Genomic DNA, 24,820 nt, shown 5'->3' with positions numbered 1-24,820 from the left:
AAACTGTAACTAGACATCTACATCTTCAAAAATGCTTGAATTGTCAATGTTTTTCTTAAATTATCAGATTCCACAGGTTTATCCCATTATCCTGTAAAATATGAATAATATTTTTATTATAAAATTACACACGTTGTGGTAACAAATATATTTTACGATAATATTTCCCGGCGCATCCACCATTTTTTGGTATATCGAGAGAAACAACAATTTTTGCCATTAATGTTACAGATAGAGATGTGCATTTTTTTGTATTCCAATTTAAGTTACTCCGACGAAATATATTTTAAATCCGATTCAGTTTGAACAGAACAAAATTTCAATTTTTATCTATTATCTATTATTTTTACAAAGAGATCTAAGCTTTGCAGTTTTACGATAACAAGGTATACAAAGCACTGTTTTTAACTTTCAAAGTAGTAGACGAAGAGACGAGGAAAATTTGAATTATTTATTGATATGTATTTACGTCGACTGAATCTGTAACTCGATCTTGTTGTAAAATTCAAATTTCTGAATTTCATAATTATATTATTAACAACGGTTAATTTATTTTTTATTATTATAATGTTCAGATTGATATTTGATTGTAAGAGTAATGTTTTGATTAGGTTATGTATTATCTAGTATTGGGTATATAAAGTTTCAATATTTGGAAGTGAGAAATTTGGCTTGTTGAGTAGACGGGCACAAAAAAATTAAAAGTTTTGAAATAAAAATACACTAACTGGGTTTTGCGATTGAAAGTAGGTTATTTAAATACGCACTTCATGTCAAGAAGATTTTCTGATTTTTCGGATATGTTTACCAATGTTAAGGCTGTCCAGTAAAACGCGGTTGTCAGCTGGAATTCCGTCGGAAGTTGTAGAAATTCCTGAATATTGGTTGTTCAGCAAGAGCGTTTAGAAAACAAAGCAATGCAATATAGCTATTTCCTATTTAAGAAATTTAAAGTTGTTGTCAGTGAGCAGGTTGATGGATAGTAATTTTTGTCGGGTATTGCGTCAGCAAATTGGTCTACCAGAAGGGCGAACGATGGTTGGCGGTAGCGATACAGCTTGCAGCAAATAATTTATAGATTGTAACGCATATGGAATAACTAATTAAAATCGTGAGTAAGCGAGAAGGAAGCCTGAGTTAAGTCTCATCCGCAATCGGGAAACCACATTATGAACACCCGGTGTACATCAGCAGCGCATTCATCCGAAGCCCACAAAACATCATTGCCCTACACCGCTTACAACTTTGATTTAAGCATCAAATTTTAAAAATAACTTGTTTTCCTAAATGCACAAACTCAACCCCTAAAAACGGAGAAAACGGGAGATTCATATCTTAATTAAAGTGCAGCTTGATGGAGGTTAAGGCTTTTTGACCTGTTAAACAAGTCACATGTATCAATAGGAAATACGGGCCGTATCAGTGGTTTAATACGGGCTCGTCTCCGAGATCCCCAAATCGATATCAACTCGATTCCGGATTCAGTCTTACAAGTTCACATAAAAACTACACATATTTTGCAATGAAGGGTTCCGAGTCCAACAGCTTGCGGCCGGCTAACAACTTTCCCGCAACTTGCATAATCGAAGACTTAAGCGTTTCGATATTGATTTCCGCGATTTTTTAAACCTACTTTCGTTCAACGGTCAACACGAGAAACTATTCTGTCAACACCGAACAACAAACAATATCACCTCGCTGCATTAGCTTAACTTAAAATCATCGCAAAATATTCCTGACGTCCCGGTCTCGTCTGGAACACAAGATTTTTAAAAAATTTCCAAACATTCTTAGATTTATCCGTAATTTGTTCAAACGAATCGTTTAAGCGAGCCCAAATAAAATTTGCTAAGTTAATTACTGAACGGATACTCCAGGAGACCTGCACTTGAAACTTTATTTCCGATGTTCCCTTAATTTTGTTTCGTGGTATATTCTATCAAAACCGTACATAATTTACAAGTTGACGCTCTGGAATAAAAAAAGTTTTTTTATTCACAAACTGGATTACAGTTCGAGATTTTTTTCGTATAGTGTTTGGCCCCTGGACACCAAATTTAGTCACAACTGGAGCTCGTCCAAAAAAATTCTCACACTCAACTACCGACCATAATTGTGCTGAATTTCTGATTTAACACGACGGAACGTTAAAGCATTAAGCAAAAATTAAACAAAATGGCAATTGCAATGAGGAAATTCCATTTTTAATTTAATACGTTTTTAATTGACTTCCAGGACAATCTGTCCTCGAGACAGGAGGAGAGGGTGAAATGTTATATTTTTCTGTGAAAATGAACACAAAGGACGGGTCTTGTTTAGCTTGGAATAAGTCCAACGATTATATCGTTGGGCCGTTAGTTTCAAATGGCGATTTTAGCCAAAAGTGAAAATGATCCGAATCTGTCAGGGGAAACAAATTTTTCGGTTAATAAAAGACCAACACAGAACAAATTATAAAATCTAGCCGATCACTATGAAAACACCAAACACTGAAGACGTTTTCTCTCTTCCTGTTACCTCAAAACTGTTTTCTAAACTACTAGTTGAAAAAAATATGTATATCGATACAAAATTTTATGGATATGTATTTGCTCCAATCTCGAAATCATATCCGTTTCTGAATTTTAATTTGGTGGTTTTTTCAAAAACTGGGCGAAGCACAAGAAGACTCACGTGTGCTTTTATTATATAATCTACTATTTTGTCTTCAAGCGCATCACAAAAAAAAATCATTTATTTGCTTTTGCTGCAGTTACAGTAAAATGACAATTTTCAAATTTTAAGGCACCAGTAATTCCTATTTCTCTTGAAGATTCAATAATATTATTAAAGTCTAAAGTTTACTTTTTAACGCTGAACGACATCTTGCTATTTTTGATTTTCTGTCATCCGTGCACATGGGCAACTCGTATTACACCACAGTGGCAACGGTTAAATATTAGGTAATAGGTAATTTCGTTATTTTGCTTTTTTAGAGTTTTTTTTTTTAATAGGGATAATTTAATTATTAAATATTTCGTGTAATTATTGATAAATAAATCGTGAGAAAGGCTTCAAATGACCTTACGTTTGACTCGGACGAGCCGCCTGTGGACATTTCAACTCCTAGGATTTGACGTGTTTCAAATCCGGTTACAAAAAAGCCACTTCAACCGTTTCTATAGAGATACACAAAGGCGCGATTTTCCACCGCTTGAAGATAAAAATTATTTTTGACATTACATTCCAAATATTCCTGAATAAATCACTTGTTGCCATTTAGTAATTTCATCTAATTACAAATAATTTTCCAAACATTTTGAGGCGCGTTTAGTACCCTGTTACATAAGCGTTCAAGTGGGTTAAGGTCTGGTAAGTAAGCGGTAAACTCAACGTTATTATATTATAAATAACGGAGGGAGTAAGGGTGGAATATTTGAATTTGAAAGTTAGCTTATTGTTTTATATTTAAATAATGCTTCAATTTTTTTCAAAAAGAATTTTGTGAATATTAGAAAAAATAGAGATAACTGATGACTATTCTGATTTAATTTTTTCACGTTTTGTTTTATTAATCGATTAATTAATTAAAGATGAGTCAGCAATAAATATGTAGAAACATTTGAAATAATAAAATTCATGGTGAATTGCTCGATGATGATATTTTTGTTATAGATGAAACAAAACGTTACAAAATAATTCTCCTTTTGTGGTTTAATGAATAAATAAAAATTATTGGATATACAAAATCCCTTGTCAACCAGTATCAGCTTGTATCTGAAACGTATATAAAAAATTGATGACAAATTGCTCTTAACTCCCCCAGGAATATGGCAGGGCTAACAAAACCACAAAACAGAGGTGCTAAAAGCCCATATTGCATTAATCGATGCAACGATAAAAGTTTCAGAAAAATACTTAAATGGCTTTATTTAGTAAAGAATGAACGCTAGCAAACACAAATTTGCAATTAATGTTTTCCATGCACGAGACCGTCAAGATAAATTATTGATAAATTGTTAATGCCGAATCAATATCGTGTGCGGGTGATGTTTATAAAATTGTAAATGTATTGTTCTGTGTCGGCTGAAGGTAGGAAAGGTAGTGGGTAATTGAGTCTTGATTATGTATCAGTGGAAGTTCCGGTCAATAGTTGTGAAATGCCGTTATGGGCAAAGTGGTCGTGTATTTGGGGACGACAAATCAAAGTTATCGAAACTTCACGAAACTCCGAACAAAATATAAGACGAGAGCGTGCCAAGTCAGGTCGTACATTAAAATTTCTGCGATAATAAACAGGAGTCGAACGAAAACAAAAGACTGTGGTGATGAATAGAGTGGTAATTCGTGGCAATAATTAGAATAAAAGTAATGGTATTTATGTGTCGCATTGTGGGGTTGCAAGCTGGTTGATGTAGAAAATGACGCGGGAAAAGGGCAGCGATCCCTGCCGTCGCGTCTGAGAGTTGAGGGAAATTTACTACCTTGTTTACCACTTATCCACGTTTACACACTCAGCCGAGGCTCATGAGGAAGCTTTGTTTTTCCTGGCTATACGCCCGGGCCGTGGAACTCAAACCTAGGCAACCCTGCTGCCGCCAGCTAATCAGACAGAATTGTTATTTTGTCAGTAAGTAGTTAACTCACTATCGATCCAATTTATATGTTATATGTGGATCAGGTTTTATTGTATTACTTTTTCTATCGATAATTCTACCGCCGGTTTTATTTTACCAAAACGCCACCCTCACAAATTATTTATTCCTCTGACGGACGCTCCAACTAAACGATACGTTGTACAATTTATCCGTCACTCTTCTAACATTTTACCCCAACAACGTAATGTTTTTTAAATGCCGCCAAATCGCATCTGATCAACAACGTCCATCTATATTTTCGCGAGCGATTATGCTAATATTCGTCTTGATGAACACTGACTATGATTTAAATAGGATGGAAAATTACAAACAATTTCATAAAAATATCCACGTCGTGGTCACACTTACATATCGTAAACGGCAAATTTAAAAGTCTGATAATATTTTCCTCGCACATTTCATACACCTCACCGCCACAATAACTGCACATCAGCAATAACGAAAATACAGATTGTCCAAATTATCACAAGAATTATTCAAAAACTATCAGAGTAGAGTTGGGTGAATTATTCTTCTTATTGTCTTTTAATTTTTAATAATAATAATAATAATAATAATAATATATTTGCGTGTTATAAATATTACAATTTTACACACTGTCTACAAATACCGAAAAAAAAAGCAACAATAAAATAAAGAGATATAAGTAAAATTTAAACAAAAAATCTATAAAAAATCTAAAAATCAAAAATTTTTTAATTAATTAATTTTTAATTCGTCAACATGAATACGTGTGAATATCGATGATCACATAATACAGGGTGTTTTTTAAATACTAGTACAAAAAATGACTGGTAATAGGTGAGGATGAGTAGAACTCATACACAAAAAAATTATCCAATAAAAGTCTTTTCGTTTTCGAGATAAAAATTAATTAAATTTTGGTTAAAATTTTTAGTACGCTACTGAATTAAAAATAATTAAAAACGTAATTGGGGTTGTCAAAGAACAATAATAATTTTGTTGTATTTTTGTACATAGCATTGTCGGGTTGCTATGGTTTAACTTATTGTTTACTATTGTTGTGTTTGTGTCGTAGAATGTGCATGGACAGGGTTAGTTTACCCCTAGCGTTTTAGATTTAAAAAAATGGTTTTCTGGACTCTTTAGAATCTCCAGATGACCCAGTTTTTTTGTACTAGTATTTAAAAAACACCCTGTATACATAAATAATAATCATTTGTTTAATAATTATTTACCGCATGAAAAGAACAGTCGACCAGTGAAGTTAAGCAACCAGTTGAATGGGTGGTCGCCTGGCCCTTGCGTCGTTGCTTCACGACTTGATTTTAGTATGTATCATTTATCCGAAATGATAAATCAATCCGGCCTGGGTGCCGCGCCCTCTTTACGCATTGAGACTTATTTACGAGTATAGGACGCCGGAGCGAAACGAAACCCGCGGGGTAGAGTAAATGACTTGTCGCTTGATCTACAACAGTGATGGAATAATTTAAAAAACGTTCGTTAACTGTTGACTGAACGAAGAGTTTGGGGGTAAAAAAATCCAAAAAGTATTAAATTTGGAATAATTTGTTTTGAACTGATCTGAACGGTGTTGTCTGCACACGAGATTGTGTCTGGTGTGCCTTTTTGAATGCTGCATGAACTTAAGAAGTTTCGAGTGCAAGTCTGAGACTGGATTAAGATTGTGTTGAAAGTGATTAGAAGTTTTGCTCGGAAGCTGGATGTTGTTGTTTAGGCCGTAGACAATAACGTCCCGTTAAATTAAAGTGTTGGATTTTTGTAAATGTGGTAAAATGTAAGTCGTAGAAAGGGAGTGGTAATTGTGTGTAAAGTGTGTTCGAGCAAAAATATATTTTTAAAATGGTCGATTTTGATGTCGTGTACCCTAAACAATTACGTAAATTACATCATGACGTTTGATTACCCATCAGTGCGTTATTTGTAGCATCCAAAAACGGTAAACCTGAAAATGTTTGAAATTAATTTGCGTTATGAGTTCTGGCTTAATTTTAATTTCAATAGTATCAACGCGGCAATTTGTTCTCATCATCAAAACACCAAATCCCAAACACACAGGGAAACACCCCAATTTCGAAACGATTATTGACAATGGTGACGGTAATTATCATTGTAATAGAATAATTTATAGTTTGGGATATTGACACCAACAGTTATGATGTTCGTTTGAAACAATTAGTTGTAGAAAAACGCGATCACGCAAATTGGGTGTTTCGTCAGAAATTGGTGTAGGTGAACACTCGGGTTCTTTAAAACTCGCTGTTATCGACACAGTGATAAATTGTATTGGATATAAGTTATTTTTAATCTGTCTTTTGAACCGCGCTGTATTGTCTGTCTGTTAGCTGTAATGGAAAAAGTTCGTCAACTATGGAGGAAGACTTGCATGTATTATCAACTTTCAACGTTATATAAAAGCTCTTTCACAAAATCCAAGAAGATACGAAATACGGTGGTCTTATGATTGCCGAAGACAAGTTCGGAGGTTATTGGGGATTAATTGTAACCATCTTATTCTCCACACAGTTTGATCGATTTATAAAATTCAATTTTAACACTTTTATCCCCGAAAACATCCCCTCACGAACCCCCTCGTTCCACTCAGAATTACCTAACTTCACTTACTTGGAGGCTGATATCAATACCTCCCCTAACCAATCAGGTCAAACTCAGTTGCTCTCCCTTTTCATGCTGATTAAGAATTTGATCATACAACGATATTCTGAAAGTTCAGTCAAATTAAACTTCATAGGTTTTTATATACCGAGGGCTGTTATTACCCTCATGCGCACAAGACCCAAAATAAAATTCACCTCTTCCCTTCGAATAAAAACAACCCACTATAAAATCTCTCCAATTATTAAAACAATCGCTTCTGCTGAAACACGGATATACCGGATGTTCCAAAAAATTTCTAACATTGACAATGGAAAATTGTCAAGTCAACGTGCAATGAAATAAAAAAATCAAATGCACGCATATGAACTTTTCGTACATAGTTGCCATATTTATCCACAATCATTTTGAATCACCCAATAGAACTCGGCGAAAATAGTCCATTGTCGCAAGAATCATCGTCCTATGTGCAAAAATATATTTCTTTTTTAAACTTTGGCAATTTCTCGAAATTTAGCAAGGTATAATTTTTTCGGCTCTAAAGAATCCAGTGGTTTAAAGTTTTTTCTCAGTCGAAAAAAAAAGGGGGATAGTGTTTTTTTTGCATATTGCCCTTAGAAGCTATGGCATCGAATTTTGCACTTTTCAAGACGCTTCCTTGAGACTATAAACATCATAATTTAACCTTCATTTTTTAGAAAAACTCAAAAAACTGAAGAATCGAATTTTATTTTTCTTAAAATAAACAAATTCAATGGACCATATTATGTTCCTTAATGCAACGGAATGATATTGAATTTTTTACCGTTGCATTCTACTTTTCAAGGTCATTCTTTTGAATGGTAAACTTCATAATTTTACTCTTGATTTTCTAGAAAAGCGCAGAACACTGAAAAAACCATTTAAATGTTATGTTCTAATCTAAACGAATTGTTGCTGGTCTGAGTAAAACAGCTAAACCATTTCGAACTTGCCATCACACCTAAATTATTCTCTTTATTTCTCCAAAAAAGTAGTACTAATCTATTACAATTTAGGAATAGATGACTTAAACCACGATGTTTGAAAAAAAATATCCTTCAATGATTACAAGTTGACAATGTCAGGTTTTATAAAAACATCATTTAAAAATGTTTATATTGAAAACCATCAAACCGTCCGGCAATGGTGCAAATATATTATCGAGTCAGTTATATTTTTCTTTTTGCTGAGTTGAGCGGTGGGATCTCGTGCTACATTTTAACGCACTGTTGCCAGATAGTCAGCTCCATGATTGCCAACTCGCATAATAGGGATTATAAAATTCTCGTGGCGAAACGAAATATCAAAAATAATCGCTGACTGTCCGACTAACAGAGAACTCGGAGGCTTAAAAAGTTCATCGTGTGGGCAGTTAATGGCAAAAAGCTGACACCTTGCTAAATCGATTGGTCATGTATAGGTGAACTTCCAAAAAAAAAAGTTCAAAAATTGTCGTGTGCAAAAGGGCGTTACTCAAAATTTTCGAGTTACCTAGCTTATCGGATAGCCGGTGTTCAAGTATTTTTTTGGTAGAAACTTTGTAATATTTTCTGTAGCCGTTTGCTTGTAAAAAAATAAACAATTTTCAAAAAAGTATTGGGTCTTATGGAAAGAATAAAATTCAAATGCCTGTATCTCTGTTCGACGCTCACCAAAAATTCGTTAATTTTGCCGTGTTTTTACGTTTCTCACTCCATTGCTCGAAAACTAAGCCTCAAATCCAAAAAATCTATTCTTTAAGAACTAAAGACAGATATTCTCTGATTACGATGGTGTTTATTATTATAATTTTGAAGGAATATTAATCAAGTTATGATTAATAAACTAACGTAGTAACAAAATCTCTAAGCGTTTAGAAATGCAAACGTTGATCACCCTCCCGCACCCCTCTGTTCCCCGCGCTTGGCAATTCCCCAAGACCTACCGAAACAATTATTTTGTTTGTAATATTTACATTATAGTCCTTTTTTTAAACAATTGTCAATGTCAAAATTTCCAAAGCCAGGCTGTACCACCCAAAAAACTTTTGTTTCAACAGTCAGAAAAGTATTAGCCGTTCACGATTGTTTTAAACACGCAGCAGGCCAAGATATTTTTTGTTAGGTTGGCGTCAGGTCTTGTCATATTACGAATAAGAATTTGATCATACAACGGTATTCTCAAAGTTCAGTCAAATTAAACTTCATAGGTTTTTATATACCGAGGGCTGTTATTACCCTCATGCGCACAAGACCCAAAATAAAATTCACCTCTTCCCTTCGAATAAAAACAAACCCACTATAAAATCTCTCCAATTATTAAAACAATCGCTTCTGCTGAAACACGATATACCGGATGTTCCAAAAAAAAATAATATTTTACGAAAACTGTCCCAAAGAATTCTAATTCGGTCTTGTCTGTTGGGCAACATTTTATTTGGAAAGTTTGGTGGTTAGCATAATAGAAACGTATTCCCTGTATCGATCCTTTGTTTGAAACAGAAATGATCTGACTTTGTTTCTTTTTTTATGTCGGACAAGTCTACCAAAATATTTTAAATCTGAGACAGAGCTAGTATAGTCGTCGGAATCAATCACCGATTAAATTAATTTATCGGTTGATACATCGGGTATTTGTATTTTCTATAAAGTCTTGGATATGCTTTGACAAATGATAACTGGAAGAAATAAAAGGACTTTTGATGGCGCTTTGGAAACCCGCACCTCTACTAGAATAAAGCCTATGAATAATTTCCACATTTCTTGTCTCAAATTTCTTTATCTCTTTTGCTCTTTGCCATCCGATTCTAAAGCCGCTCGAGTATTTTATTCATTTTACACCACGTCGAATCGCAAAATCTTCTGTAGATTTATATAACTTGTAGATTTCTGACAGCGATAAGTTACATATTACAGAACTTACAAGCCGGCATTTACTTTTTTTATATTTGTGTATAAATCGTAACGTTTACACTTGTCTCACGTTTATCTTTCGCTCCTGTTCCTATTTTTACGAGCAATAATCCGGGCGAAAAATATTAAACCGAGTAGACACAAAAATGATTGAATTATAATAAAAGTGTCATTGTCTCGGCAATAAAGCCTAATTGGGGTTTGGCGGCGGAATCATTTTATTTACAACCCGTTAATGACCAAACTGAGAAAATAAAATCAGAATCGCCACGAAGCCGCAAACAATAATATTCCATAACATATTGTCCAGTTAGGTAATGTAAAGTTAATGGTTTTAACCTGTTGAACGCTGCACGCATAATAAATCTCATATTATTGCGTGCAACTGTTGAAAATACGCCACATTTAAACACAAACTGGAGCGAATAAAGAATCGACGATCCATCAATAAAATCATTAATACAAATCACTCAATCGGATCGAGTCCATTAGACTTACCTCATTACGTTCTGATACACAAGACGTTCAATTTTGCTCCGAATTAATTAGCAAATTCTGTCTGTTTCAATTAAACTCGAAGACTGTCACGTTATGAGATTTTTAACTGAAACTGTTTTCATTGACCGATTGAACCGGATAAACGATACACATTCGCCATAATGGAAATATTTTTCTTCCATATTAGACTCGGCAACATTGACATGTACAAAACTTGCATATAAATCAACCGAAAATCTTCAGGATAATCACTATCCTTTTTCCCTGTCTTCTCTGTCAGCTGCTGTTTCCATCGACTGAAAGTAAGCCCAGTCTAACCGTACGTGTCTCGGCCGATTTTCACCATCCTCGCTTATTTTTATTTTCGACCAATATCTGAAAGACGAAAATTAAATCGAATGTCACCTGAAACTTTACGATTTTTGCCACACGATACACTCCATCTGTCGTGGATCTCGACCGTTGCAACCTGACAAAGCTAGTTCGTTCTAAATCTGGGGGATTCGGTTCAAACCGGTTCTGCTGCAAATCAAATTTTAATTCGTTCAGCTAATGCTTTAACAATCACTTCCTGCAAATTTAAAACGTGTTGTTTGATCATTCAAATGTTTTTGTATTTCCTATTTTACTCTAATTCTTCTTCTCTGACTTTACAACGAAGTTCTGCGTCATAATCTTCAATACTGTGGAATACAGAACACGTGACTCGTTTCCACATTAATAAGAGACGAATCATAGTTATTACACACAATTCGTTTGTCATATGTGAAAGATTTTTTTCTCGCACTTATTTAAGTTCTGTTGAAAATGTTTTATAAGTTCTTTTAAAATGACGATAAAAGAAGTTTTTAAGAATTTATTTGTTAGTTATGATATTGGAAGTTTCCTTTTGGTTGTTTTGTTTATGAATCCTGTACACTAGGTGAAGTTTTTCGTATTAAATAAATTGCCACCAGCCTTGAACAAAATGTAGCAGAACATGTCAAAAGAAAAAGAGGAGCAAAGTAGGCCTCGGGGATAGATTTAGTATACAGGAGGAATATCGTCGATCATATTTATAGTTACCTCTGTCTCAAAATCATCTCACAGTTACATTACAACAGTGTATCGAGTCGGTTAGGTTGAATGTTGAGAAACGAAATCGATGAATCAATATTTTATCAGAGAGAAAAGCGCTAACGCTGAACGGAGTGGTATAGTTTATTCAAGAGTGCAGCGAGAGTTGATCTGATTGTTTTGTTTTTATTTTCAGGTGGCGTGGATGCACTTCGAGCAGTCAGCAATTTTGACAGTTCACAATCACGTGATCACGAGAAACCCCCGCATTAGTGTGACTCACGACAAGCACAGGACATGGTTTTTACATATAAGTAACGTACAGGAGGAGGATAAAGGACGATATATGTGCCAAATCAATACGGTGACGGCGAAAACGCAATTCGGATATCTGCACGTCGTAGGTAAGACAAACAATTTTCAATATTGATCGATCGATCGATTGAGCGTATCGATCTGGGGTGCCTCGAGCGAAATGCTGATATTGAAGGTTATGGACAGCATTTTGGGGTCGTTCGCAGAAATGGTCATTGGAAGGATTTAATTATACTTTTAAGGGGTAAATTATAAATGAAGGCAACGGGAATAAACGTAATGGGATTGTTAACGTTCAGGAAAACCGCTGTTAAGGCCGGAACAATCCTCACAAATTATAAGTTTCAAACATGTATTTCTTAATTAGCAACTGTGACTTCGCAAGTTATTGTTCATCTGTTACTACAGATTGTTCCGACAAAAAGATGAGAGTTGCCCATTCAGCGTAATTAATTGCAATACTTTTGACAATGCATTTAAGATTATACAATCGTTCGTGAACTTACTTTGAAATATATGAGAAATTCAGCTTGTGCCCTTACGTTCAAACGAATCATCTCTCTCTTTTTCGACCTTTTGCTAACAAGAAGAAAGACAAACGCGACCCGCAAAATACTAATTTATGGCCGAGAAAAAACCCTTTGCTAAAGTTTGTTGTTTAAATTAAGTACTCGGCTAAGTTTTATTTTAAACTGCCTTTCTAAATGTGACAATATACAAATGCCTTTCTTACGTGTGCTCTTTTTTAACCGACAATAACGACCGCGACGGTCAGATTAAGAACACGATGAATTTACACTACCACCTTAATAAATAATTCCACAGTAGCAAGATGTTAAATGAAATTTTCGAAGGGTTGGGAAACGCTTTCCGCCGACCTAAATCTTGGACAAATCGACTATTCTCATGGGACATGTTGCTGATCGCCAACTGACTACTGGACTCAATAAAGATTTCTAAATTGCATTATATTCGACCAAGTTCAACCTCTTCCTTGTATAATATTTAAATTTTACGACTTCCGCTTCGGATTTAGGAACCAATCAAATTTGATTTTCTATCAAAATTTTATGCTCATACCAATTACAACGAAATTCATTTAAAAAGCTAAACTTGCCTCCAGACAACAATCACCCATCAAAAACATTTTCATATCGAAATATTTTTCAAAATATTTACATTTAAATACATATTACATCTTTTAATTGTCGAAATTTTAATTAATAATCTCTTTTTACTACTACATACATACTACTACTACAACTACTACCATCCAGCTGGTGACCCAAATCTAAATCCTATTGAATGTGCGTGGAACAGTTGAATAATATTGTCAGCACGATCAATTTTATTGTTGCAAAATTTTAAGATAGCATATCAAAACTAGCCATCAGAATCTTTTCAAAGAGTTTTGATCTTGATAAAAGAGAGTAATCGACGTTCAACAATCCTTGAAAAATATTTTTTAAGCACCTTTAATGGAAACGGTAATTTTACGTACTCACAAGCGGACGAAAAGTAACTCGTTTTCGGACGCTGACCGCCATGGCATCTGTTGGTATGGTTTTAGTAAATTAGCAACGAAACCGACAAAACCGATAATTGTCCTGTCACCATAAATTATGTAAATAAGTAATTGTATTGCAAATTTCTAGGTTTATGGGAAAGTTGATAACAAATACTATAAAAAAAAATTGTTAATATGTATTAATAAATTTATCAATTTGAAAAAGGTAGGTACAAAATAATTTTGTACCTACTAAATAAATTTGTAATTTTTCAAATGATGTCTTTTGCTTTGTAGTTCGTGCGGTCGCCTAAAAAATGTAATGTGCAGTTCTGCCAAAAAGCGCCTTTCGTCCTCGCCTGTTTTCAAGCCTCGGCTGCGCCTCGGCCAGAAAACTCAAACTCGGACTAAAAAGATTCACTTTGTGGCCTTGTTACACAAATAACTATTTAAATAATTCTGATTTGATTTATTTTTCTCGGACGTTTCATTTTATTATTTACTCACTTCATATTTTTTGAACTATTATTTTTCATTGTACGATTTCATGTTATGAGATAATTTAGGCGAGACATAAAGAATTCGGCCAACATATTTCCAAATCAATATTATTTTATGAGGTGCATTTTACGGTCTGTTAGAATATTTTGATTCCTTCGTGCCGATTTTTATATTTATTTTTATGGAATTTTGTTTTGTAAAGTATTTCGTTGAAAGTACACGATTTTATTTGCTCGGTTCAGTGAACAAAATAAAAAAAGGCTATTGGTCCCTGTATTGCTTTCCTGCTAATTAGAGAGACCGATCTGAGAAGTTGGAATACTAATTTGTCAATAAGAAAATAAAACAATATTAGCGTTTCCCATTTTAATTTACATTTACTTAAAAAGCAAACCACTTTAGAAGTCTATAGCTTGCTCCAACTTTAAAGAACTCTGTTGATTCTCATTTGGGATTGAAGTATTCCCATTAAGAACGATGGATAAACTCGAGTAGTTGCTCTTCGTGGCCAAATTGAAGAGGCTATTACGAAGATGTTTGCTTTTTAGCTAACCTCTTGATAAAGATCCTCCACATGTCTTTCTTTTTAATCCGGTGATGCGACGCACTTTCATTTTTCAAAACTACAATACGTCATCGTCCTGATGATGGACACGCGGTCGACGAAACACGTCGAATTCTCGTAAATAATCGACACCGTGAGGAAAAAAATTATGCGTGATTAAATCCCGTCAGCACCCCTTCAATTTAAGATCCTCTTGTATGGGAAAAAGTCGAATTATCCAACGTAGCATAATTGTTGACTTTATATCACGAGGGTTGAATTAATGTGGAAGCTAAGCCAAGCTTAGATTTGTAGATAGGACACACTGTTCCGAAAATGCCCTTCTGGTTACATAAGGAACCGTAAGATCCCACTCTAACCTATTTAAATATCACGTGCTTCCGAAACCTTGATCCCGCAAATAACGCGACGGTTATTGAAGTGTCGCATCCCTAAAATCTGAATGTCTTTGATTGTATCTAATTGAGCAATTCTGGTCGCCCTTAATAACCCTAAACGTAAGGTCATTCCAGATAGCAGAATGCAGGTGGATGTTAATTGTCGATTCGAGAGCGCTTCTTGCACGACGGGATTATTTCCCTAAAGATAGTTAGGGCTAATTGCAGTTATTTTCTTGTAGGAAAGAAAGAATATATACATGATGCGTTCCTCGACTTCTTGATTGCTTCCATGATTGATGATACACCGTATGTCTAGTTCGTTCGAAGAAGCGCTCCACGGACATTGGCATACAAGCTGTCGAGTATCTAGGGCGGGTACAGATTAAAGCATTATTACATTAGGGGAATCTCGGCTCGATATGCTTTTGCTACTGCTACATCCACTAATTTCGTAGACCAGCCAGGACCTATCAACCGACTCAGCATCCTGTCCTTTTTTTTTAAGGACGACGAAAAATTTACCAAATTCTCCACTGAATTGACAACCGAAGGACATTATCACTTCCCACACTCTCGTACAAAGGCTGACAATTACTAGGTTTAAGGGAATTTCAACTATCCCACAGATTTCAATTATAACTCTAGTTCCAAAACCTCAATTCCATTCAATGTAATTGACCAGGTAATGGCTTTACAGACGGCTTCACCTTCCGCAGACAGGAATAGCAACCCTGCTAGTTTGCAAAGCTCCCTAAATCATAACCATTATGCTAAATTTTCCTCAAACTTATTGATATGATTATTCCATTATGCCAATTATCGTCTTCAAAACTAGCTTTTTCCTTTCAACTTTACTAATCTCGCGACGGATCACAAATTACATTTCACTCATTATTTGTTTAAAGCTCTACACTCTCACCACGTGCTGCCTAATCAACATCTTAATACACTATTCATTCAAACTTCCGCTCTAATCCGCATTTTTTAAATTGAAACTTCATTTAACACCTCTCCGCGCACCTACTCTACAGTAAACAACATCACTTTTCACAGAAACTCTCCAATTTTGTCCCATTAAAATATCTCAACATTCTTAATGACATCTTTCAAAATTCCTGTACTTATTTGCCAAACAATTTCTTCTCATAAATTCCTAATTGTATATCTATCTATTATCTTTCTAACAGTCAATAGTGTGTCGAAAACCGACCGACTCATAATTAATTAATTAACATTGGAAAAAATCTAATCAGCAATATTTAAATAGCTCTTTAAATCATCCGATTTGTTTGTCGGATCTTCCAACCAATCAATTTAGACGAGATTGGATTAAACGTCGCATTGTGTTCCTTTAGTTTGACGTTTGACGGGTCGAAACCCAATTCATCTTATTTTTTAACGAATCCTCCAAATAAATTCGAATTTGATACTACTTAAAAAATAAGTATCAAAACCTCAAACCCATTTTGTGCCTATCTAAATTTGAGTGTATCAACGCCACGATTAAACGTATCACGTGTGCGGTTTCATCTGCAAGGCTGACTCGATCACAACTTTTCTTTGAAGACTCTGTATACTTGATATCGAGTGATCGCACCTAAAATATTTTGAGGGTTTTGGATATGTGCAGTAATTTTTATGTGAGGCATCGTGACGTAGGGATAATCGGCGAACCTATTTGGATATTGGAATTGTACAGTAATCGGATTTGGTCATATGCAAGGCCATTATTAGAACAAAGAGGTAAATCGGGAAGCTGCATGTTTGATTTTAATGGAGAGGCTTTATATGCTAATAGTCTGGATGCAGGATAGAAAAAGGATTTCGTCACTTAATGCAAGAATGTAGATACACTTAGGTCGAAATGAATTACCTATTATTAGGGAATAACCAAAGACTCAATTGGAAGTTTCGACTTTCACAATAGCTTACATTTAACCGTATTGGCGGGGAGCTTAATGAAAGCGCTCGACCCCCGAGAAGAAATACGGCCGCAATCAAGTGGACCTTTAATGCGTCGAGGAATTGTGAGGGACATTGCCTGTTTCAATTCTTTTCCGGCCAGCCAATCAGTGCTCTACAAGGAAGAAGTCACTTAACCATACTCATATCATTTTATCTCTTTTCTTGTACAGCGCGCAACATTTCACACCTTACCCCAAACCGTTCCGTTGTATTATTTAAGGCGAACGTTCCTCCAGCGCGGAGTAATGGGGCGAATGCGGTCCTGTTTCAAATCTGAACTTCATCTAGAAATCTACGTGATTCAGTTTGTTTGCGAGTGCAGAGTAGGACACAGGGCTCTTGTGGTTTAGAGATGAACTTTGACCCTCCGACTTGGGGCATGCATTATTATTCGCTGCAGCAAACCCAATGTTCGGATGCTGCAAACTTTTTTAACTACAAGAATTCATTAAGAATTTCTCTACTGATAAAAGTAAGATGTTTCTACGCTTCATTTCACTTGAGGTATCTACGCCCCGCACATACTAAACAGAGCATTACCACACATCCACCCTTAAACAAATTTAACCGATCTTCTTCGTTCTTCATTTCGATCGAAAAAGTCGATCCAGGCGTGTCACCTCGATGTTATTCCAGCGCATAACGTATTTGCTCTCCGATGTAAATAACTTGTGCGCTCAACTAAATTGAATGATGCTCCAAATAAAATAATACAGATGCTATCTGTTACCGTAATTAACTGTTTCATTTATATGTAAATGAAGCCGACTTTAAATCAAACACAATAAGTGGCTGATGGCACCGATGGAAATTTTCTTACGGCTCAAACGAACGGAGAAAAATTTAAGGCTTCGCCCAAAAATCCTTCCGATATGTGCATCCCCTCGTTTGGTAATTATTCGGCGTCGTCGCAAAAGACCCCTCCGATCACGTTACGTCTCAGATTAACCACCACGACCCCACTACTTCCACGAAATTTACTCCATGCACCCCGCTTCAACATATCTTCTCCTTCAATTACACAAAAAATTCTCCGTATTTTTTCTTAAAATGTTAAGTACACATCCGACTGGCAAAATCGATACTCTCCCCGAGTCTGAATTTATCAGTAAATATTGAAATTAAAATATGGACTCGTGTTTGAACTACAAATATTTTTTACAAATAACCATAGTCAGGACGACGAAAATTACTGCGAAAAATCTTCGACCCATTCATTTTGATAAACTGTTCTGACAACCAGGTGAGCAACAAAACGAGACTGCGACACGCAGGTTGTCAGATTTTTTAAATGTCTCGATCAAGAAACCCGAATCGAAACTATTTTTTATTGATGTTCGACAATAGCTGTCACTATTTATTGTGGATCGGCTGTTCTGTGATCCTTTTCATGCTTTTTTTGCGACGGTTCAATTATCAATCTCACCGTAAAGCGTGTATTTTCCACAAAATTAATAAAAGCATGTCGAGTCATGCAACAAACAAGCTGAAACATGTTAAAATGTGTATTAAAAAAATAAATGGAAATGATGCCGATGATTGCCGTGATATCAAACGAAGAGGATACGTCGTGTTTATTTAAAAAGCGATTTTTTTGCGAGTCAGCATAACATCAATAATCTGACTTGTAATAGGTTTTGTATATTTTTCAAATATTTCTATTCTTTTGCTTGATCAAATAAAATTTAATAAATATTCAATCTGACGTTGTTATTGGATTGTGTTTCCTGTTTCTGTGAGTGTTATTGGATTTCCTTTTTTCAGCTAGTACATAGGATAAGTCTCAAAGGTAAAAACTGCAATATTGTCTGCGACTCTGCAGTCATTTAATATTCTCTGTCGATTTTTTTTAATTGTTCACTGATACCCACAAGCGTTTTACTTCCACTGCCACAAATCTAATTGTTGATATCTTTGCCACATCAGTAGACTCCATTTCTGGCAAAATTGACAATCTGGAAGCTTTCAACTAAGGAAGTAGTTTTAATTACAAAATCTTTACTAAACTGACCCGCTAGTTTCTTATTGGGAGTGGATGTTTTTATCGACAGCCCCCACGAAACCGTGCCTATGAACAGAAGTGAGAGATATAGAAACTGAGCTTTATTTGAAATTCTTGGTATGTTCCTCTTGTTTTCATGAGTCAGCAGTTGAAAATGATACAGTTCAGCAGTTAATAACAAGATGATATTTGTATTATCGACTAACGTAGGTGGTGAATCGTATGAATTTTTTATAATTAGAAAATGAAGATTTTTTAATGTATTTTGAGAGAACGAGTGGGAAATTGCGTCTCAGGAATTTGCTCGAAGGCAAAGGAACGAGACAAATTTAGTCTGAGGCTCATATCTCAATGAAGAAGGAAAAACATATTACACGGATTAATGTAATAATGCGACACAGAAGCAGCATACACCAGTGTTGGAAACGAATTTGATTTTTGCCGGTGTGGATCTGTAAATTGAAGTTTACATTAAAGATCAAATGCTGACTTGGATGAGTTTTGGATTAGGCGGGAAAGAATTAAGTACAAGAGATAACAAGTTCGGAAAGGCAATCGCCAAAACTAATAAATATGGATTTTATGCCAGGTTAGTATTACCAATAAGGTATTCTGTGGGGAAATGTCGATAATTTCAACCCCTAATCAGGTAACAGGTAGAGCAATAAAGTCTTTGATCTTCGGAAACGGTTCCTTGTAGAGCAGATAATCCAGAGTGGATTTCACGGCGTTATGATCCGAGTACGAGGAAGGCAGTTCATGTCAATAGATGCGGGCACGCAAAAGCCCTTACCTTCTTTAGCTGGATTTACACTGTCACACAAACTTTGACTTCTTTAAAATATTCAAACGGATAAATATCGGCAAGGCTCCGACAACCTCCGATGGATCTAATTACTCCCAACTCCGCATCTCATCCCCGTCACGTGAGAATTTTTGATGAATTATGAATTTTTATACCCACATTGTCACTTCAACCAAGATGATCCCGTCCTTCGCGACCGCAAACTTTTTATAACCCTATTAGTCAAAACAACCTGCCAGATTACTTAAAAACTCAAAACTTCAACACTTCGTCCACTCGAATAGTTCAAATCACTACTTCAGACTTTAAAGAGTGATAACGTTTTCTTCAGCTTTGTGGAATGGCCCATCAAAGTGACAATCACTGTAAACACAAACTCGAGCGCTTCTGCAAATTCCTCACACCCAAGGGTCACATGATCCTCGAACATGGTCTACGAGAGAATCTACTTTCCCAGAAATTCTACAAAGTTGCACTTAAAAAATTATTTAAAAAGCTAAACTAAATCTAGAGGAAAAGCTATTTTTTTTAAACAACACACTTGATTCGAGAATATTGGAAATAAAATACTTTTTTAGGCACCCTTAATGAAAAAGGCAATTTTACGTACGCAGACGAAAAGTAACTCTTTTTCGGACGCACTTTTTCGGTCGCCATCTGTTGGTCTGTTCGGTAAGTTAACAAGGAAACCGACAAAACCGAGTAAACCGACTGAAAACGAATAAATTTTTGACAGTTATATTTAACCAAAGCATTTTATTTATCTGAAAAAGTGTTGGATCGTTTATTTCTGGTGCTTATTTGGTGCATAATAAGAAAATGAACGTTCATATAATCGATAGCAACAGCGAAAGTGATGAAGAAATGTCTAATGTAACAACGAAAGTGATAAATAAATGTCTAATACGCAGATGATAATAATCGCAATAATTATCCACCACCACCATAAATTATTATGTAAATAAGTACATAATTGTATTGCAAATAGTAAATTTCTCGTTTTTTGGCAAGCCGATAAAAAATACTATAAAAAAATTGTTAATATGTATTAATAATTTTATCTATTTGAAAAACGTAGATACAAAATAAATTTGTAATTTTTCCCATGATCTCTTTTGCTTTGTAGTTCGTGCGACCGGCTAAAAAATTTAATGTGCTCCTCTGCCAAAAGTGCCTTTTGTCATCGAAAAAGGATGCATTTTTTGGCCTTGATACACAAATAACTATTATCTTCAAGCGGTCGAAAATCGCGCCTTTGTGTATCTCTATAGAAACGGTTAAAGTGGTTTTTTTAAGGTCATTTGAAGCATTTGTCACGATTTATTTATCAATTACAGTTATCAGCTACACGAAATATGTAATAAATAAATTATCCCTATTAAAAAAATCTCTAAAAAAGCGAAATAACGAAATTATTACCCAATATTTAACCGGTGCCACTGGGGTGTAACACGAGTCGCCAGTGTGTATGAATGAAAGATGTCAAAATCAAAAATAGCAAGATGGCTTGTGCCTTAAGATCTGAAAATTGTCATTTTACTGTAACTGCAGCAAAAAAAAATTCGTTCAAAATAATATACAGGGTGTATCTGAAATACGTGTGTTAATTTTAACCAGTGGGAGAACTCGCCAATTTATGAAACTTTTCTCTGTAACATTTTTACGAAGAAGCATTACAAATTGATTTAAAATTTAGAATAAATTAGCCATCAAAGTGTATATCCGCCTATGGGTAAGGGCGAAAATTTTCTGTTGTGATAGAAACGGAGCAAAAAATCTTGGAAAACTTTTCCGAATTTTGCAAAATGTTATAGAGAAAAGATTCATAAATTGGCGAGTTCTTCCACTGGTTAAAATTAACACACGTATTTCAGATACACCCTGTATATCATTCAGAGTAGAAAGTCTATTTGTGTTTCGTCCAGTTGTCGACCTCGACTTCGCCTCGGTCTTCACTCTCTGCACAAAAAAACTCACTTCTACTCTTAATGATATAATCTACTGTTGTTGTTGTATTTGATCAAGTAACCATCCGCGGAATTTACTTCCACATTCTTGATCATATAAGAAGCCGGGATTAAGCTTTTAAGAGTGTTCTAAAAATATAGTAACTGAGGAAAAAATTGTCTTACAGTTTTAAATTTCAAATACTATGTATTTGGAATATGTCCTTCGTAATATTGTGAGTGTAGAAACATAACCATCGGCGGAATTTGCATCTACCTTGTTGATTACTGTGGGATCTTGCGGAATTAGCCTTTGGCCAGGAAGGAATTAATGACTGGGTTGTAAGCTAGTTAAGTAATGCTGGGTACACTGTTGAATAACTTGAAAATAATAATTAGAAGTGCGTTAGGTCATTTTAAGAAATAACAACTTATATATTTTCTGTCGCAAAAAATAAATACCGGAAGAAATTTCGTGCAAATAAAGGAAGTGAAAGAAGCAATAAGTCGGGATCAAGTGAGAAGTGAATAGGTTTGAATAGAACTAGTTGGAATAATTTTTAGTGACAGGAGAAGTATATTTGTAGTAAAAAATTCGTGCAATTTTCTGGATTTTGGAAGAAATAAAAATCTTATCAGTTTCTTTGAAAAGTGTGCGATGATAGATGTTCCATTAAAATTTTGTGTCGTCAGGATGATGACTATTGGGACAAGGTTTTGAAAAATTGGTTGTTGTAGTTGGAAAGAATTGTGACTTTAATTGAGTTATTAAAGAGCACTTGGCAATCGTTCGAATTCCGATTTTTGTATAAAATTCTCTTTAGGGTTGGCGAAAAACAAATATAAAATCATATCTTGTGAACATAAACCGGATTAAATCCGGATTCACATATTTCGTAATTACAAGTTCGGATCGTTGGTCCGCACCACTGTGATTATATGTTTACCTAATCTTATCTTTATGGGCGTTAGGTGTTTATTTAATGGCACAAGCGAACCTCATAATTATAAAATTTATTAAATCCTTGTCGGGGTTCAAAGTGATCCGCGATTCCGTTCCGAATTGTGGAAAAATGGGAGGGAAGCAGTATCAGAAGTCGAGATGCATATCTCAAATCGTTTGCCTATTATGGAGATCGTCGGGATAAAATGGTTTTTGTTTCTCGGCCAAGCTAATATTATAACTGATTTGAGTGATGGAATGAAGTCGCAAACAACATAATTAAATTTTTGTCGATTTGCGAGAGACATGCAGACGGATGAACATGCAGAGGGTTGTCGTTGTGCATGTCTGGTTGAAGGTGAAGGGTTGCAAGTCGGTTTTTGAGTTGTTTGTGTGTTTCAGTGCCTCCCAACATAGATGATTCCCTTAGCAGTAGCGACGTTATTGTGAGGGAAGGCGCCAATGAGACGCTAACCTGCAAAGCCACCGGTTCTCCACAACCTAGTGTGAAGTGGAAAAGAGACGATAACAAGCAGATCACTATAAACAAGACACTTACAGGTTAGTCTATGCCTTTACTTTCCAACTCGCCTCACATATGTTTTCATATTATTTGAGAAACTTTCCCGGGGCAGATTGCTGCTCAAACCTAAACATATTTATCGCAACTCCTCAACAACCAGAAAAAACTTTATACTCAACACCCCTTCGGACTAATACAATTATAAACTGACTAACGATCTTAACAAACATCTCCGACGGAGATTTTTCTATTTTGGAGCAATAGTCGGTGGAAAGTTTGCCCTCTTAATTAAGTTTTAAATGTAAATTTCCTACAAAGCAAGAATTTCGCTAGTTTGTTTCAACAAATTCAATTTCGGGGATTAATTGTCAAATTCCTTGTAAGATACGACAAAAATCGTCGGCCTATTTAAAACTCAAATTCTCGTTTCCTTAATTAACGAAATCCAACAACTCCCACCGCAGCCACACACTTTTAATCAAAATCCAACATCAAAAATATTACTTTTTCTATCTTGGAACAGTTGACAAATAAGTATTTATAAAACGGCACTGCGATGGGGGAAACAGTTTTGGAAAACTTGAAAACTTGTTTACCAACTTCTTCGTAAACAATGTTTCTATACTACTTAATTGACACTTTTCTCTTTTTATTAAAACAAATGACATAACTTTGTATTAATAATGCTAACAGAACTAAAGTCATTTTCATTTTATCGAAACGAAAGAGAAATTAATTTTACATCGGTCTATTCAGATTTACTTTTTCAACAAAGTTATGTAACACTTCTCGAATTGGCATCGATCTAAAAATTCGATTAACAAACATGGAAAATTAGAAAAACAGCATAAATTTCAGTTCAGTGCTCGACATTTTATCCGGACTGGAAAATTCGAGGAGATGGCCACAATAGACCAGTGCTTTCCAAACATTTTAGAACCGTAAATTAAAATTTCGAATGACAAACTTTTACGTTTTTTTACATACATTCTGTGCAAGATGCGGACATATTTTCAAATATTATTATGAATTAATTACACTCCACAGTTTGATAATCACTGGCACAGGCAATTATTTTAATCTGTTCCTCCTCATCGAAGTGCAAATTATGTAAACTCATATATGTCAAAATACAGAAATAAATTAGTGTCACCAAGCTATCAACAGAATTTTTGAATTTAAAGTGAAATTTACAAAATTTTTGCCAAACTCAAATCCATCAGATTATACCGGGTGTCGACAAAAAAAGTTTTATTTACTTAGCTTTGGTATCGGTAACGTTACAAATTTGAAATATTATGATGAGTCACTCCGTAGTGGGACCTAATCTAGTATAGTCGTCACGTCGTTACTCCGTCTTTAGCTGCCCCCAGCCACCCCTATTTCAAAATTTCAAATGACATTCTACATTTTTAATGACGGGGTGTGAGAGAGGACATCATGTGTACGTGTGTGTAAAAGAAGTGATAGGTTAACGAGGAAAGTTTTTGAAATATTTGACTTTGAAATTAAAATACATATACAGGGTGAAATTGAAATGCATCATAATATGTTAAGCGTAGTATCTTCAATAAGTGAATAAACCGAAAATGTGGTTAAACATTTTAAATTCATAAAGTCCAATTTAACTTAATTCCATCCCAAACGAGACGCTCTGGAAGCTC

General features: G+C 35.0%; 1 protein-coding gene across 2 annotated transcripts in view; it reads left to right on the top strand.

The window, feature by feature from the left end:
- The window catches only part of LOC138139739 (neurotrimin-like), a 133,965-nt gene that overhangs the window by 85,434 nt on the left and 23,711 nt on the right, over nt 1-24,820 (top strand). For both annotated transcript variants that reach the window (XM_069060187.1, XM_069060188.1), the window contains exons 3-4: nt 11,901-12,108; nt 23,036-23,194. In XM_069060187.1, coding sequence (XP_068916288.1) covers nt 11,901-12,108; nt 23,036-23,194 — 367 coding nt within the window. The remainder of the gene's footprint in view (nt 1-11,900; nt 12,109-23,035; nt 23,195-24,820) is intronic.

This window comes from Tenebrio molitor, chromosome X (assembly GCF_963966145.1).
Source record: "Tenebrio molitor chromosome X, icTenMoli1.1, whole genome shotgun sequence".
Taxonomy (NCBI): Eukaryota; Metazoa; Arthropoda; class Insecta; order Coleoptera; family Tenebrionidae; genus Tenebrio; species Tenebrio molitor.
This window is presented reverse-complemented; position numbering and strand designations above follow the sequence as displayed.